General features: G+C 48.1%; 1 protein-coding gene across 1 annotated transcript; it reads right to left on the bottom strand.

Moving 5' to 3' along the window:
- Positions 1-262: 262 nt before the first annotated feature.
- On the bottom strand, positions 263-12,995 carry LOC140596063 (synaptonemal complex protein 3-like). The gene is made up of 9 exons (XM_072743325.1): positions 12,681-12,995; positions 11,438-11,622; positions 10,572-10,641; positions 10,162-10,196; positions 8,031-8,148; positions 7,015-7,114; positions 5,150-5,248; positions 1,367-1,471; positions 263-1,267 (listed from the first exon to the last, which is right to left on the bottom strand). The coding sequence occupies exons 2-9, from the start codon at positions 11,565-11,567 to the stop codon at positions 1,196-1,198; spliced, it is 729 nt and encodes a 242-aa protein (XP_072599426.1). The 5' UTR covers positions 11,568-11,622; positions 12,681-12,995; the 3' UTR covers positions 263-1,195.
- Between the last annotated feature and the right edge of the window lie 5,689 nt (positions 12,996-18,684).

Below are 18,684 nucleotides of genomic sequence, written 5' to 3'. Positions count from 1 at the left end.
CACTGAGGGGGGCACTTGACGGGATGAGCACTGGGTGTTATTCTGTATGTTGGCAAGTTGAACAGCAATAAAAAATAAATTTAGTATAAAAAAAGAAACGAGGAAAACCATAAAACAAATAGAAGAGTGGTTCTAGGGGCCATAATTAACATTTTAAACATGCAGAAAAACGGGGGAAAGACAGTCCTCTCCTCCAAAAGGGAGTATTTTTCGTGTTATTGTTCTGAGTGAGTCACGAAAGGAACTTCAGTCACTTAGAGAATATGTGTAACCGGTTTATTCCAAACTAATTCTCAGACAACTTCGTTCTTATGACAGCGAGTGCTTGCAGTTGGAGATTTCATACAGTCATGCATGTTAGAAGGGCGCCAGAAAAGACAAGGTGTCAGAATTTAATTGTTGACGCTTTTAGATGAGCATACAATCAACTTTCCACATACTTGCTGAATATTAAACTTGCAAAACAAAATTTTCTAGGTAATGAATCTCTCAAGACAGGTTCAAAATGTTTCTACCTTGGGTAGCTAAGTTCTTGTACAGGCAAAGGCAATACTGTCAATGAATGCTCAGGGCAGGTGTCATTTAACAGTGGGCCGAGATCAATCAAATGACATGTTAATTGCTTTGGTCGAAACGGCATATTGACGACGCCGTGTCTCACAAGTGATATTTACACATCTTATTCAGGTGTCTTAATGACTCTTTGCAGTTTCATTTATTCTGGGGCACAAACTTAAGTTGCTTTTCATAAATTTTGTGATTTCCTGGAGTAGATGGTATTTCAAATCTTCTTTTCATTACAATTGGCCCTGTAACTTAATGAGTATATACAAAAGGGTGTATACATTCTTTCCTCCCCCGCCTTCCGGAGGAGCATGGTAACCGTTTCTAATTGTACTTTCTATCTTTTGGGACTGATAGAGATTCACTGAAGCAAACTTAAACGTGAATCACCTCTATTGCTAAAATTTAATTGACAGCGTTAGGGAGAAAAAAAGTCACCAGTCCTACCAAAGGTCTGAACGTTTCCTGCGTATAACTTTGGAATTGCTGCTACTCACATAACTGTTTCACTCTCACTTGGGTTTACACAGAAAGAGGGCCTTGCACTTAAGCCAACGAATAACAGGATGTGATCATTTAAACTAGAATCGTTAAACCACAATCTTCATGTTACTTGGTTCAAGTCCTTTCTTCAAATGTCATCAAAGACACATTCCAGCAGAAAACGAAGAGACTCTCGAAGGAGTGCCGCCTGTTGACGTTGCTATTAAATGAAACGAGAGAACATACGCCTTTAGTATTTATCAAAGGATTATACATATAACTGCAAACAGACCATCTCAATGTCTAAATGTTTACTTACGTATTCCATCACAAGTTGTTTTTGCCACATGGACATTTCTTTCCCAAGCGTGCTCTGCTCACCAGTAAGAAAATTGTCCTGATTGATGTCCAAGTCTCTCATGTCCTGAAACAGAAAACACAGTCCAGTTCCAAACCTGCATTTTCTTCTTATGTTCAAAACATGCAAAACTAAACTTCAAAAGCACTACTCTTTTAATATGGCAGTGATGGCCAATAGTTATTCGAATTAAAAAATCTAAATCACACATCTACATGTGTGAAGAACCTTCACTAAGAATAATTTAAATATCAGATTTGAGTTAAATGCTATTGTTATTTTAAGTAAGCCCCACGCCCAGCGTGGAGCCCGACACGGGTCTCCAACTCACAACGCTGAGATCAAGACCTGAGTGAGATCAAGAGTTGGACGTTTAACCAACTGAGCCACCCGGGTGCCCCAAAACATTATTATTTTAGGAGACACAGCTCTACCACACTTTGCTCAAAGCAAGGGGTCAATGTCAGGCACTTAGGGTCAAGGTCAAAATGGACCCCAAAATAGGAGAAGCCTGGGAGTCCATGCCAACCAATGCTATAATTTGGAAATCCAGTAATCAGCTTTCTAACACCAGGTAAGAGCGCATTTATTATCAGTAGTAGTCAAGGGAGCATGATTTCCTTGGAGGGAGTAAAATGGTCCACGATGTCACCTCTTCAAGTTATGAAAAACACAACCTACATTTTAAATGTTGCCATTCATTCCACAAGTGGCGAAATAGCGCATACCATGTAAAAAGTATGGAATTGAGTACTGTGGAGGAAATTAAGAGTGAACATGCTATCCCTTCCACACTCCAGGGCCAAGAGCAAACAGAAACGATACAAAAATTTTATGATCCCAGGGATCCCTGGGTGGCGCAGCAGTTTGGCGCCTGCCTTTGGCCCAGGGCGCGATCCTGGAGACCCGGGATCGAATCCCACGTCGTGCTCCCGGTGCATGAAGCCTGCTTCTGCCTCTCTCTCTCTCTCTCTCTCTGACTATCATAAATAAATAAAAATTTAAAAAGAATTTATGATCCTTATGGAAGCACAACCTGTTGGGTCTATGCAGCAGCAGAAGGGGATTAATGCCGACTTAGCTGGCAAGAGAAGATTTCAATAGGCGAAGAGAGAGAAGTTAAAAACATTCCAGGTGAAGGGCATGAGCAAGGTGTAGAAGTAAGAGTTAAGACAAGGCATTAATCAGGACAAGTGGGAGGCAGCAAATAAAGCTAAAAAGGGCATCATGCTATGGTGAATCTTTGAATATCTAGAAGTATACCAGGGGAAACCACGGACAGGCTTCCAGGAGGGAAGAACCGTGCCATGGGAAGATAATGTCTCAGCCCTGTGAAGGACGCAGAGATCAGATGAGAGTTTCATAGGGGAAGCAAAGGATGATGAGGTCCTCAACTAGGGCATCTGCAGTGGGAATCTGAAGGAAGCATTTAAAGTACCACGGCTGACGTCAGTACCGCACAGCCTACGAGTAACTGGAGGGGAAGGACAAGGAAATGCAGGAGGCGAGGAAAACACTAGATTTGCAACCCTACGTAGTAACACTGGGCAAGAGCATTTGGAAGCATTAATTCCTGTTACCTGATGAAACCTCCATCCCATCGATAAATGGACTTGGCAGAGCATTAGAGCAACATGCTCTCTCCTGGGAAACAAATGGAATATAACTATTTCGTGTATGTGTAACGCTAAAATCCTCTAAAGGGTACTTATTTTGAAATCAGAGGACTGAGAGAGAGAGGCAGGCAGAGACATGGGCAGAGGGAGAAGCAGGCTCCCTGCGGGGAGCCTGCTGTGGGACTTGATCCCAGGACCCCAGGATCACGGCCTGAGCCGAAAGCAGCAGCTCAACCAATGAGCCTCCCTGGCGTCCCCATAGTGTGTCCTTATATGTGCAGAACCCCACAGATTCCAACACTCAAAAGAAAGCAACGCAAAACAGGGAGGAAACCCTGTTTCCTGTTAGAAGTAACAAATGGGGGTGCCTGTGTGGCTACATCTGTTAAGCATCTGCTGTCGGCTCAAGCCATGATCGCAGGACCTGGGATGGAGCCACACAATGGCCTCCCTGCTCAGTGTGGAGTCTGCTTCTCCTTCTCCCTCCACACCTCCCCCACACCTCATTCTCTCTCTCCCCCCTCTCGTTCTCTCTCTGAAATAAGTAAGAATCTTTTAAAACTGACAATAATTAATGAAAACAGCAAAGTCACAAGTCATAAAATCAATACACAAATGTCAGCTATATTTTTACATGCAACGACGAATTACCCAAAAGTGAAATTAGGGAAACATCCCATTTACAACGGCGTCCAAAAAGAGTAACGTATACTTAGGAAAGCACTGTAACCGAGAAGGTGAAGGACTCGGAGGACGCTGAAAACTACAAAGCACTGGGGATCCCTGGGTGGCTCAGCGGTTTGGCGCCTGCCTTTGGCCCAGGGCGCGATCCTGGAGTCCCGGGATCGAGTCCCACGTCGGGCTCCTGGCATGGAGCCTGCTTCTCTCTCCTCCTCTGTCTCTGCCTAACTCTCTCTCTCTTTCTCAATCTGTCTATCATAAGTAAATAAATAAATAAATCTTAAAAAAATAACTAGAAAGCACTGATGAAAGAAATGAAAGACGGTATACATACATGGAAAAATTATCCCATGCTCATAGACGGGAAGACTTGGTATTGCTCCAATGCCCATCCCGCCCAAATCAATCTACAGACTCCATGTTATCCCCGACGAAACCCCAATGCTATTCTTTCTACAGAAATGCTTCTACAAAGCAATCCTACAGATCACGTGGATCCACAAAAGTCCGTGAATAGCCAAGTGATTCCAAGAAATAGCACCACCACCACCACCACCACCAAGCTGGAGCCACAGAGGTCTGTGTCACTGAGGATAATTTGCTAATGTGAAAATGTGAGTGGAGGTAATCTCAGTTCACAAGCTTATACTCTCACTCTGGCTTCCTTCATTCTCCTATACATCTGTGCTGTCTCTTGAAACTGTAAGTTGGCATATAAGGCCACTCTTAGTCACTCTAATCATTCTAAAAGCAAATGTGCCACAAGATACTTATAAAGTGCAACTGAAGGGCAGCCTGGATGGCTCAACGGTTTGGTGCTGCCTGTAGCCCAGGGTGTGATCCTGGGGACCCGGGGTCGAGTCCCACGTCGGTCTCCCTGCATGGAGCCTGCTTCTCCCTCTGCCTGTGTCTCTGCCTCTCTCTCTTTCTGTCTCTCATGAATAAATTAAGAGCCTACTTCCAAACAAAATTAAAATAAAATGCAATTGAGAATAGAATTGGCTACTTGCTGTTTAAGAAACTTTGGCCGTACAAAGAAAAGTAAATGACGCTGAGAAATGATTTAGACTTCCTACGTTCAAATGATACATTCATCACTGCTCTCCTAAGGAAAACTGACTCAGGAACAAACAGCCATGATTAAACTGTTATTAAAGGATCAGTCTCCTGCCAATTTCTTGGTAAAATCCCCAATCTACCATTCCCGGTTTTGAAAAACACCCACAAAGCCATGAACGAATCTGAAAAGTAAAAGTACATTTAGCATTTACGTTAAAATCAGAACAGTGAGTTCAAAATGGAAAATGCGTGATTTTGATTGCCTAAGTAATTAAAGGCATGACCAAAATGTTTTTAACCTGCATTAAGAAAGAAAAACAACAGTTTTCTACTGCCATGTCCATAGTCCATTTTATGAGACTGTATCGTGTTACCAAATTCGACAGACCTTTGAGAATTGCTCACACAGCTCTTCAAATGCTCGCATTCTCTGGCTCTCAACAGTTTTGGAGTGTTGTAATAATTCCTGTTGCAGTCGGAATATATTCTACGGACGCAAAAGGGAAAAAGAAAGCTGCGATGACCACTTGTAAAATTTAACTATTGTAAAATTTAACAGCGACAAATCTAGATGAAACTTGAATAGTTTTTCAATGAGTATTTTTAATATCTTCTCTCTTATCACCTAGCTTACGTCCTTTGTGTTTACCAGGAATATACAAAAGCACCACAATCATCTTATCTGCCAGTCACTGAGGAGGAAATTTCCTTTCTTAACAATATTCAAAACATGTATCTTATGTTGATTTCAAAATCCACACGCAGGATCCTTCCGATAATCCTTCCGTGATCTTCCTATTCCCTTGCCAGTGATCTTGTTACAGCCTTACTTAGCCACTCACTTTCGGAGTCACACCTTAGGTCTTGTCAGCCCGATAACTGAAACACCTGCATGATGTTAATAATATCAAAGACGTAGAGAGGAACTGTGTACAGATACTGTTCCGAACCATTTCGATTAAGCTTATTGTAGAGGTGCTCATTTAAATCCAAACAAACAAACAAAAACCCTGCCCCAGCTGTAAGTACTCTTCTTATACTCTCTTTCGTAGATGAGGAACCTGAGGCTCAGAGAAAGACAATTTGGCCCTGAGTTCAAAGCTAGAAACTAGAAAATCAGAACTGGGTCCCAAAACTTATCGTTCCACTGTCCAGGCTCTTGACCACTGTACTACACTGCTTGTCCATTTTCCCTAGGTTCAACCTCTCTACCTCCCTGCGTGTGTGGCTCACTCCCTTTCATGCTACACACAGCTCAGTACCCTACCAGGATCCCACATCCATTGAAGGGAATGCTTTTCACCATCCCCTGTCTCCACCCCCTGGCCTGATTTTTCCCGCTTTCCAGCTAAATCCATGGTCAATGGTCAAACCTCCACCTTTGCTTATATGCCTTGGCCCCTTCTCACTCTGTCGAGGTGCACGGCTAACCTCAGCTCAACCCTGGAAAATCCAACTCTGCAGCTGCTCAGACGCACCCACAACCATGAGTACGACTACTCTCGTGTAAATCTGTGATTGTTATGACACCCACCCATATTGGACCGGAATGTGGCCTGGCAGCCATCTCTCCCTTGTCCATCCCCTGTCCCACCCTCAGAAAACAGTTCCAAGCCTTCTCCTCTGCCCTCAAAGAGCAACATCTCCACCACCATTCTTTTTCCTAAATGCGACACGGGCCAGTCCATTTAGGGTGAACCATGCCCTGAGCTCAGTGATTCGTTCAGGAATGAGCAATCGATTGAAACTAGATGATTGGGAGCAGTCCCGGGGACGTTCCTGCCAGACCTATGGGGAAAGCTTATCTCAGTTCACCTGGGACTGGATCTGGGATTTAAGAGGCTATCATGCTGATCCCGTGGAGGGGCCTTCTAGAGGACGGAGGCAGAGCCCGGATGGTACTGCCTCAGCAACCTTTCCCCAGCCTCATCCAGCTACACCTGGTGCAAAACTCCCTCTGGCTTCTTCAGACAGACCAGGACATCCTTCTATGGTACTCTGGGAAGTGCCTGTCACTTGGAACTGCAGGAATCCCAACCAAGAGAGGAGGTAAAGACCAAGGGCTTCTGTGAGTAGGATGTGTGCCTGTACGTCCCTGCGTTTCTCCATCATCAGGGCCCAACCACATAGCCAGCAGTGAATGGAAACAGGGCTCTGGCTCAAATCTACAGGCCTCAGGTGTGGCCGGGCTCAGCATTCCTGCTTGGCACTTGGTTACAATACATTCACTATAAAGCTGAGCCTGATACCAACAGTGAGATTTTCTTCTTCTTCCTTGGTTTTCTGTATATCGATATCCAACTCTTGAAACAAAGTTAGAAACTCCTGAGAGTATTCATGATGAAGCTCCTGCCTGTAAAACATAATAGAGAAGAGTGTCATGACTTTATATGGCTAAGAAAAATGTCAACCCATTCAAAACCAAATTGACTGGACATAAATTATACTATAAAGCGAGAAGGGAATGATCACAGCTGGAATTTTCTGATGGAAAAAAGCCAACTACAGGGGATGGCTTTCCCTCATTGCTAACCGTGTATTTACTCTCACTCCTGACTGTCTAAGAGGGATGCTTGTCTTGTATGCCTTGGCTCTTGAAAGCAAAGGAAGATTTATGGCACTTAAATTTCCCAGAAAATGCATTTGATCTACATGGAGTTTTGTTTCTATCGTTTCATTTCCATTCATTTGCTGAACAACCTATAGGTTGCGAAGTGACGAACAGATTCAATGAGGGTATCCTATCCACCGATACCACTTCCCCACACAGTAACCTTTCACTTTTCCCCCACTGTGGCACAATAAAGATTTTGTATGAAAGAATAGCAAACCCAAGAGGGATCAATGTAAAAGAAAAATCATTCAAATATAAGATGAACCTTTTCTACATACTTGAATACAGTTAACGATCACAAGACATTGGCCTCTTACTCAGCTCCATGCTCCAAGAAAGAATACAAGTGCTTCTTATGCCAAGAAAGCTCAATTATAATTTGAAAGGAGAAAAAGTGGGTTATCTTTATGGACCTCTCGATAATACACCTCTTTCCAATTAAGGCTTTGCAACACGGAGCTAAAGGAACTATCTGCTTAGATAAAAAATGGAACCAAAAAAAAAAAAAACCCAAACAAACAAACAGAAATGGAGCCAAACATATTTCTTCAGTAGAGACTCCAACAGATGGAAGAAAGCAGTATTGTTTTGAATTAATCTGTGATCACACAAATACTAAGAAATGACACACAGCGCCTGGCTCCAACACTGATACCTTTGCTCTTCCTGAGTTTTCCAGACACACTCAATTTTCTGGTTAATGCTTTCGACAGAAGCTTTGGTTTCCATCATGACTCTTTTTCTATTTTCATCAAAGAGCTCTTTAATCTCATCTATGAGAAGCATAAATATAAGCATATATAAATTTCTTTTTATGGTGTTCAATTTGCCAACATATAGAATAACACCCAGTGCTCATCCCATCAAGTGCCCCCCCTCAGTGCCCGTCACCCAGTCACCCCCACCCCACCTCCCCTTCCACCCCCCCAGTTGGTTTCCCAGAGTTACGAGTCTCTCATGTTCTGTCTCCCTTTGTGACATTTCCCACTCATTTTTTCTCCTTTCCCCTGTATTCCCTTTCACTATTTTTTATATTCCCCAAATGAATGAGACCATATAATGTTTGTCCTTCTCCGACTGACTTATTTCACTCAGCATAATACCCTCCAGTTCTATCCACGTCGAAGCAAATGGTGGGTATTTGTCGTTTCTAATGGTGCCCATCGAAAGATGAATGGATAAAGAAGACGTGGTTTATGTATACAATGGAATATTACTCAGCATATATATTTATTAACATTTAACACTGAAAATTATTTTTTGGCAGCTTATTCAAAAACAACGTAGGCAGTTTTGGTTCCGGAGCATTGGAAAGACAATTAGCATTTTGATAAAAGGCCTCACATTAGAAAGCAAGGTGATTTGCTTCTTTTTGTGTGTGAAACCTTTCAGTTACTAGTTTCTGCATCCTGATTTTTCTTTGTTGCCTGCACACAGCCCCCCCCCTTTTCAAACTTACACTGAAAGAAGGGCTAATAAAGAAAAGTGACTATCTCCTAAAATGTGTAAAACAAAAAGGGGGTCTCAATGACTGTCTTTGATTTTCTTGTGAAAAAAAAACAGTGGTAGGGGCTAGTCTCTAAACACTTTATGAAATATCCTCCAAACGAAAGGACTCATTGAGATGGATTATTGTTAGAAGTAGATGTATAAAACACACCTTACCATTCTATCTTAAAAGCGTCCGAAAGGGAGGCACATAAATAAATGAAAGGAGACAAAAGGGCTTTGCGTGCATGCGTGTGTGTTTTAATGTAGTCAACGAGGATTTTCAGTATACGTGAGTTAAAGACAAAAGACCGTGGAGAGATTAAGGAAATAAAAGAACATATTCAAAATCACGTCCTAAAGATGTTTTTGAGTAAATAAATGGGGCTTTTCTTACACCATTTTTGAAAAGCAGCCTCGCAATATGTAAAATTTTTCACAGTTGAGAAACTGCTTTTGATTGTATGTGACGGACCTGCCATCAGTAGCTATGTTCTGGGGATCATGGAAAGACGCACCGTTTTACACCTATTTTATACTCCCAGTTTGCCAGCGTACTCACCAGTTCACGAGGCTGCTCAGAGGCCGAGAACCCTGACAGCCACCCAATAGAGCAAAGCTTTCAAATACACACCTGCTTGTACGACTGATCCCCATAGAGGACTCAAATATTGACTCGCACTCCTTGCTAAGAGTCTTATCCTGTAACCCCGTTAACGGATAAGGGACATCTGACAGAACAACCAAAAACTTTTAGGTTTATTGGTGCTGATCAGACTTTGCCAGCATGCTAGCACAGTGGTCTTTAGGTTTCCACTGCATGGTTTATTAGCGTAAACATCACGACAAAGCCTGAGCTGGCAGGCTTCAATTCAAACGTCTGCACCAAAGAATGGAAATAGAAAAGTTGAGGAAAGAAAGTGCAATGAGAAAATTAAAAATGGTTTATTAAAACCTGATGTATCATTTACCCCGGGACACGAAGTAGGAGAGAGATTATTTCACGCACATTCGTCCGATATCCCCCACAGGCCATCAAATGTACCCACGTACAAAACAAAAGCATCACTCTTACCTCACCACTGACAGCCCCGTTCTCGGCACGTGCACTATCAAAAGGGAAACTTTTTTAAGGACATGCGTGAAGCCCAATCACCCTAAGGACTTAAGGAACACCCTGTGTCTGGGAGCAATGTATTAGATGACAGCGTCACCGTCCATTGATGAACATTTCTTGTTAACATGGGTTATATGGCTCAAAACAATGCACTCTCACCGAAACGGCCCCTGAATCATACCTTCAAATCTTTCCATCATGTCCTGTAATTCATTCCTGTAAAGAAATGACACGAGGTGTTCAATTCAGGGGATCTGAAACCAGCGCGCTTGTTTTGGATGAAATAGCTTTCAGGCCAGGTGTTTACATGCAATACCTGTTACCTGAACCAACCCCTTATTTGTGTTAGTACCTTACGGGTTGGTCAGGTCAAAATTGCTGTTTTTAAAGATTTTATTTATTCATTCACGAGAGAGAGAGAGAGAGGGAGGGAGGAGGGCACAGAGACACAGGCAGAGGGAGAAGCAGGCTCCATGCAGGGAGCCTGGCATGGGACTCGATCCCGGGTTTCCAGGATCACAGCCTAGGCTGAAGGCAGCCCGAAAACGCTGAGCCCCCCGGGCTGTCCCAAAATTACTTTAAACACATTACCACACATCCTCCAGAAAGGTTCCTGCAGGAGGACTTCCTTCCCCGTCGCGCTCAGTGACCGGAGTGTTTCCTGTGTTGAAATAAAAGTGGAAAACATTCTTTTTTTTTTTTAATTTTATTTATGATAGTCACAGACAGAGAGAGAGAGAGAGAGAGAGAGAGAGGCAGAGACATAGGCAGAGGCAGAAGCAGGCTCCATGCACCGGGAGCCCGACGTGGCACTCGAACCCGGGTCTCCAGGATCGTGCCCTGGGCCAAAGGCAGGCGCGAAACCGCTGCGCCACCCAGGGATCACCAGTGGAAAACATTCTTAAGGGAAGGGTGGCCTTTCGATCAGTTTTCGAGGGGGCAATATCGTCACCGTGCGGGCTGCGAGGCCTCTGGCAAACCAACAGCCTTTCAAGGCAGAGCTAGGAAAGGCTGCGTGTCTGTGCAAGGGCAGAGGAAAGGAGATCGGGGCCCAGGACCACACCACGCGGCGGAGAAGGTGTTCCCGGCCTTTGGCGCGCTTAAACGCCAGAGAACAGCCCCCGGCACGTGGGAGGTATTTGGGAAAGAAGGCCTGCAGGGCGCAGGGTGGGGTTGGGGTGGGGGCGCGGGGTGGGGTCGGGGTGGGGGGTGGGGTGGCGGCGCGGCAGAAGAGCTGCGTGCCATCTCCACCTCTGGAATCCTGGTTTGGGACAGGAGGATCCAGTGGGCAACCTGCGGCAGGTGAAACTGCGCTGGCGCGCACACACACGTGCGGGGGCGCGCACGCTGGAGGGCCGTACTGTTGACCGGGCGAAGGACTGGGAGGCAGACGCCTGCCCCGCGTGCGGTCATCTCCGAGCGAGCGCTGTGTCCGCAAAGTGTGGGGCAGACAGTACCTTCCGCAGCAGCAGCAGCCTCTGGCCCACTCAGCTCTCCGCTCCCTCCTCTGCCCGAATCACAGGCTGCCACTCTCTGGGGCTCCGCAGGGGCTTTCCTCCCCAGGCGCTTCCTGCCAACCCGAGGCATCCGCACAGGTGTCTGTCCTCCGAGGTGTCTGTGTGTCCTCCGAGTTGTCCCGCACCTTGTGAGCCCGAGCAGGCGACCGACCGAGAAATGGGGACACGGTCAGCGAGCGTCGGCAGGCAGGGGGCCTCTGCACAGACCGGGCTGCGCGTGTCCTCGTGTGTCTGGCCGGGCCAGGAGGGAGCAAGGAGGATGCGGCCGGCGCAGCCCCGCCTCCCCCGCCCCCCCCCAAGACGGCGACCCGGGGCACGTCAGCTGCCCCGGGCCATCTGCGTGCCGGGCCCTTCCGCCACACTCTTGCGCCTACGTTGGGCCAGAGGCCGGCCCGGCCCCCGAGGTCCCTCCCCGCAGGGCTGTGCTGGCCTGGAGACCCGACCGTGGCCGGGTCGAAACCCCGCGTCCCCTCGGGATGCACGGGGAATAAGCCGTTCTGCACCCGTCGGCGGACAGTCAGGTGGAGGGGGCTCCTCGACGGGCCATCTGGACCCCCAGGACGAGCCGTGGCCCCGCCCCCGGGGGCCAAGATGTCGGGCCGGGCGGTGTGGCCGGAGGGCCAGGCGCAGACGGCCCCTCCTCACCAGGTGTCACCCTCCCGGGCCATGAGGGCCGTCGCTCCCGCTCCCCGCCCTGCCAGCTCTGCGCTCAGGGGCCTGGTCGTATCCCGTCGGAGCCCCGGAGGACCCCGTGGGGACGTCACCTCAGAGGTCAGCCCCGCCACCCCCGTGGCCGCCCCACGCCCTGGTCCCGGACGTTCCAGGATACCCCCCCCCACGGCCACCCAGTGCCACCGGGTCCGCCTGCCTGCCTGGCGGGGCCTCCCAGGGGGTCGCTACGCCCGACCCCCGGCCCGGCCCCCGTTTGTCTTGACCCTTCCTCTGTCCCGCAGTGCGTATGCCCCAGCGCTAGCCCCAACCCCTCTGTCTTGCCCCTCGGTCCTGCGACCCTCCGTCCCTAGGCCCCCCCCCGCCCCGCCCCACCCCTGTCTCCGTCGGTCCTCCCTGCGTCCCTCGTCCCTCCGTCCCTCCGCCCCACCCCCATCCCCATCGCCTGTGTCTTGCCCCTCCCTCCGCCCCTTCCATCGCCATCGCCATCGCCATCGCCATCGCCATCCCCCACCTCTCTCAGGCCTCCACGCACACAACGACCTCCACAGCACGTCCTCCGCGACGACGCTCCTCTGAGGGCCTCGCGACTGACTGGGAGGAGCCAGTCAGCCTCGCCTGCGCGGGAGCGACGCCGAGCGGCTGGCCCAGTGCGCATGCGCACGCGCACGCGGGAGGCGGGGCCTCGCCAGAGACACGCCCCTCGGGCCCCCTGCCCTCCAGGCGCCGGGGCCTGCGGGCCCTGAGGATCGAGGGTCGAGGTTCGAGGGTCGAGATTCGAGGGTCGAGGGTCGAGATTGGAGGGTCGAGTGTCGAGGGAGGTCGAGGTACGGGGCTCACGTGGCGAGGGCCGAGCGTCTTGGGTCAGGACCCAGGGTGGCGCGTCGAGGGCCGCGGGCCGACGGCCGAGGGCCGAGGGCCGAGGGTCGAGCCCCGGGGCCCAGGCTGCGCGGTTCCGGTTCTGCAGCCCGAGGACGTTTCATCTTCCTGGGAAATCACTAAAGGGTACTGGGTTGTGGAGCAGGTGGCCGCTCAAGCCTCCACCTTGCCGACCTGAGGCGGAAGGCTTTTCGCAGGTCCTCGTCGGGCTCCTGGCGGGGCCCTTTCCACCCAGTGCTTCCGCTTCCCGGAGGAACAGCCGTCTCCCCGAGGGTCCTGTGCAAACGACCCCCTGCGTTGTCTCGGCTCCGCTCTTGGGTTGGCGGTTGGGGGGTTGCCTTTGGTGCTGTTTCGCAGACCCCTGCGCGTGTCCTTCCCTGTGCTGGCCTCCCGCTGGCTTGCCTGGCTAGGAGGGCTGGACTCCTGTCAGCGGCCTGCCTGACGTCGGTGGTTGCGCCGCGTCCTTTTCCACCCAGCGTTGTGCCCTAACAGGGTCTGTGCTATTCCGTGGAGCCCCAGGAGTAGGCCTGGAAGCGGTCCCCTTCCCCCTGGGAGCACACGCCCCCGGGGAACCGCTCCGTGGACGCGGTCCCCTTCCCCTGGGAGCACACGCCCCCGGGGAACCGCTCCTCAATGCCGTCGCCCCATTGCTTCTCCGTCCACATGCCCTTATTTCCACTGCAGCGCCCTGGAGGGCAGCGATGCTACGAAGAATCTCACGTCTGCCGAACGTGCCATTACGCTCTGTGGGGTTTAAATGAGCCCAAGAGAAATACGTAGAGATAAACGAGCCCAAGGCTTCAGAGGACTGGATGACCTGTTCACAGTCCTACCAGCAGTGCACAGTGGTTCCCCTTTCTCCACATCATGCCAACTCCGGTTAGTCCCAGTTGCTTGCTTTAGGCTTTCGTTTTGTTGTTGCCTTGAGTTTCTCTGTTTGAAAACAGGCATCCTACAGAGTGTGAAGTGCTTGCTGCTTGCCGTGCTCACTTTTCATTCCACTGGTGATTAGTCACGTAGACCATCTTTTCAAGTGCCTACGGGTCGGGGCCACGGGTACCCTTTCTCTGCACATATGTCCATTGAGGTGCTTTGCCAATTTTTAATAAGGTATTTTTCTTTTTCGGGTGCGTGCTGGTCTGTCTTTCTTTCTTTCTTTCTTTCTTTCTTTCTTTCTGTCTTTCTTTCTGTCTTTCTTTCTTTCTTTCTCTTTTTCTTTCTTTCTTTCTTTCTTTCTTTCTTTCTTTTCTTCTTTCTTTCTTTCTTTCTTTCTCTCTTTCTTTCTTTCTTTCCTTCTTTCTTTCTTTCTCTGTCTCTTTCTTTCTTTCTTTCTTTCTTTCATTCTTTCTTTCTTTCTTCTTTCTTTTTTCCTCTGCACCACGGGTGAGTTGTAGGACCTCCTTACCGGTTCAGGATTTTAATCCCTTACCTGATCGGTCATTTGCAATGATCTTTATCCATTCCTCAGGTTGCCTGCCTGGCCTGTTGATAATGTCCGTTGATGCGCAAAGCGTCTAAACTGTGACGTTTCCGATTTACCCAGGTGATTCCTGGCCTCCTGGGCCTTTTAAGATGAAGCTGCCTGTACTCCAAGGTCAAAAATGTTTCCTCAAAATTGACTTAAGGCCTTATTTTGTATCTTTTAGTCTTTGCTCACGTGAAATTGGTTTTTGTGCTTCCTGTCCGGTCGTCATCTAATTGCTTCTGCTCCCCCCCCCCCAGGGAAAAAAATCACCATACCGTCCCCATTTTTCTGAAGGGTGCACACTTTCGCCACTATCAGCTGTGCCCAGTCACATGTCAAGGTTTGCTATGTCCCCGATTCTGGTTCTCTGTCCCGTCCCACCACTCATTTCGTTTATCCTGTGCCAAAAGCCACAGCCTGTGGTAGAATGAACACTCCTAAGTCGGGGCCGCCTGGGCGGCTCAGCGGTTTAGCACCCCCTCAGCCCGGGGCCTCATCCTGGAGACCCAGGATGGAGTCCCACGTAGGGCTCCCTGCCTGGAGCCTGGTTCTCCAACTCCGCCTGTGTCTCTGCCTCGCTTTCTCTCTGCAACTCTCAGGAAGAAATAAATAAATAAATAATCTCTAAAGAGTAAAAACAAATATTCTAAGTCAGGCCGAACTCTGAGTCCTCCGGTATTAACGTTACACTCTGATGACTCAGATCCTTCCGTGATTCCTGACAGCCTCCACACGAGGGTCGACCCTACATACGAGGATCCTTAGCACCTCGTCTCCTTTGACTTCCCCTTTATCCTCCCCATCCTGAGCTTCTTGCCACTCCCCGAAGCACACCCTGGCTGTTGCCTGCCACTGCACCCTTGAATGAGCTCAACCAACCTCTCTGCCGAGACCCTTGGCTGTCACTCCTTCCTTTGCCTGTTGCTGTGACTTGTGCCACCTCACTCCTCTCACTGCACTGTAATCCAGTCCTCTGTGTGCTAAGAGGACCGTATTCCTGTGCCTGGCATTGACCGTGCAGGAAGCCTGTATCATTCTGCCAAGCAGATTTAGAACTCACCATTCGTATTGGACACTGTTTGCCCATGAATACAGACAACATTTCAGCGAGCTATGCGGTCCTGGCCTGAAGGGATACATACCCGTGACTCATTGGATGATCTTAATATCCCTCTGGAAGGTGAATTGGTGCAAGGCCCGTGTATAAGTTAAGAGGACCATGGTCAGAGACTACAGATGCTTACCCAAGTTTGCAGAGCCACACAGTGGAGCAAGGGCCAGACCTTCGGTACTTTTTTTTAAAATAATAAATTTATTTTTTATTGGTGTTCCATTTGCCAACATAGAGAATAGCACCCAGTGCTCATCCCATCTGATGCCCCCCTCACTGCCCGTCACCCATTCACCCCCACCCCCCACCCTCATCCCCTTCCACCACCCCTTTGCCCACCCCTGGCCCTCCCCTCTTCACTGCTTTGTGTCCCTTTGCTGCTCTGGGGCTACAGCACATCTTCAGCTATAAGCCATGGTCTCTAGTAGTGCCTGCCTATCCCAGTACTGCAGAAAATGGTTTGAAGGTTGTCACTGTGGAGGTGGAAGTCCTTTACAAAGTTCTTGTTTTCCATGTAAATTTCAAAACATGTCAATCGAGAAAGGTGCTGTCTTTGGAATTTTGGAGTGCACCTAAGCGTTATGAAATGACAAACCCATTGAAGAGTTCACGGAGACCAAACAAGATGACGGGAAGAAGGGTCTGTCCCCGGTAGAGAAAACGCCAGTAGCTCAACAACGACTCCTGGGTTCCAAATTGAGACAAAAGCCACATTTAAGGAGAGAGGGACGAGAAGAGAGGAGATCCGGGCTGCCCGAACTGTAGTAGCAGCCCTGGATTATGTATTCCTGCCATGTGTTACCTGGAATAAACAAAGCCCCTGTTTGAGCCACTATTCAACATGCAGGAAGATGCAATTCACGGTGACAGAGCAGGGCATACCACAAATTAATTTTTGCCCAGCTTGTGTCAGGGGTGGTAGACTATTACCCTAACACGTAAACCCAAACGTGTACAGGGACTCAAATGGTTTATCTCAATTCGTTTATCTATTACTCTTGGCACATTACTGGGAAAGTGACTGGGTCCTCCTGGCAGGCACTATCCATGCACTTCCACAGGGATCCCGGCTGTCAGAAAGTCTGCCACATCCAACATGGGGCTTCCACGGGAGCCCCGGACGTGGCCCCATTAGCAGTTTGCTAGAAGGGGCAAAGAGCATAGAGGTGTACAAGGTGCCAGGTGTTTACAAGTTAGGCCTGGCAGTGGCACGCATCATTTCCGCTTGCCGTCCCATTGCCTAGATCTCAGGCACATGGTCACGCGTGACAGCAAGGAAAGCTGGGCAATGCTGCCTAGATGGGGCCCAGGAAAAAGAGGAGAGCAAGGATTTAGGTGGCGACCGGGAGGTCCCTGCAACTTGTGCCTTTCTGAAAATAATACAAAACTTGACTATGTTGGGTTTTCTTAAAGGGAAACTCACAAAAATGCTCAAAGCCTGAACTGACAGTCCAGCATGCCATTAAACGGGGCTGTCCCCCTCGGGGACTGTGAGACACTGAGCTGACATCTTGACCTCTCTCTCGAAGCCTTGATCACTTTCGTACTATCTTAAAGGTATACCGACAGTATTTGTCTCGTGATATTTTCGATGCCGCTACGTGAAATAATGCATAAAAACTCGTACGGGCCCTCAGTAATATCCAGGAACCAGTCAAATATTAGTAAATATTAGTAGCAGTATAGCAGCATTACTGTTTCTGGTTCATTCTATCGTAATGGTGACCGGTGTTTCGTGTTTATTGTATTGCCATTATTGTGGCCACTTTGTGAGCCACTGGCACACAATTTCCTGAATATCAAACATTGACTGCAAGCTGGTGCCTGCTACATATTTCAAAGCATAAAAGCTAACATTTTCATCATCAGGATTAACTGTAACATTTCATTAACAAATGTGGATTTGGGACGGGAAATACATATTTCAAGTACATGAATAATTTAGGGTGTGTCAGATATCACAAGGGCATATATACTCTTTTTAAATTTATTTTTTCATGAGATAAAGAGAGATCGAGAGAGCAGCTGCCATGCACAGAGCCCGATGTGGGACTCGAATTCGGGACTCCAGGATCCCACCCTGGGCCAAAGTCAGGCACTAAACCGCTGAGCCACCCAGGGATCCCACATTCTTACTGTTAAAGGCAGCATTTCTTCCAAAGAAGTCAGAGAAGATGATGAAGGAGGTGTGAATAAATTCGAACAAAAATGCATGCAGTCTCGTTGACCCCTCTTATCTCCTGTTTTTTCCTTCCACTCTCTCTGTTTTCCTTTGGCCTCCATAACTGCATAGTGTCCCGGTATCTCCTTTCATTCTGTCAACTTCTTCTTACCATTGCTAGCTCCTTCTCTTCAAATAAGCCCTCCCATGATAATGTTCCTCAGGACTTGGTTTTCCTTGATTCTTATCTCAATCGATATACTTTCCCTATATGTTTCCACCTATGTGCATGATTTCAATGGCCATTTACATCAGAGCTTCTCAAAGGGTGGTGCATGGGATCACCGATATATCAGAATCCCTGAAAGGAGAGTGTTAAAGTCCAGATTCCTTAGAACTGTCCTAAGCCTGCCCAATCAACCATGTGGGCGTGCTAGGAATCTGCATTTTCAGTAAATTCTCCAGGTTGCTCTGAAACTTGGAACCACTGTATTAGTCAAGAAAGACCTGACTGTCACAAACAGTGGCAGCTCAATATCTCCATCTGGTGGCTTCATAAAACCACTATCTTTGTTTTGCAAATGCCCACCAAGGATGTGAGGTAAATATTAAAAATCTGAAAAACAGGAAAGAAATTGGAACAAGGGACTTTAGTGGAGCATCTGCTCCATGACTAACCAAGAAGAGTTATGACACCTTTTGAGTTATAACAGCTTTTGACTTTTCTAACACCGACCGTGAACTTGTCAGTTTTACACTTGTAAGGAGAAATCAAATTGATACATCTCAGAGGTCCTCCGACTATAGAAAAACACAGGTCTTGGATGACTCCCGTCTATAGATCATTTCAGCACGTTTTCATTTCTTACGGCAGTGCCAAGAGGATTTCAGGAATTTTGAAG

This window comes from Vulpes vulpes, chromosome X (assembly GCF_048418805.1).
Source record: "Vulpes vulpes isolate BD-2025 chromosome X, VulVul3, whole genome shotgun sequence".
Classification (NCBI taxonomy): Eukaryota; Metazoa; Chordata; class Mammalia; order Carnivora; family Canidae; genus Vulpes; species Vulpes vulpes.
Note: the sequence above shows the minus strand (reverse complement) of the source record. Positions and strands in the feature narration are given on the sequence as shown.

What these genes read in the sequence shown, in the direction of transcription:
- LOC140596063 (XM_072743325.1), bottom strand. Translation starts at nt 11,567, where the DNA reads ATGCCTCGGGTTGGCAGGAAGCGCCTGGGGAGGAAAGCCCCTGCGGAG. An exon ending in ACCTTTCTGGAGGATGTGTG is followed by an intron (nt 10,197 to 10,571) that starts GTAATGTGTTTA and finishes ATTTCTTTACAG; the next exon opens with GAATGAATTACAGGACATGA. An exon ending in AAGAAGAAGAAAATCTCACT is followed by an intron (nt 5,249 to 7,014) that starts GTTGGTATCAGG and finishes TTGCGTCCGTAG; the next exon opens with AATATATTCCGACTGCAACA.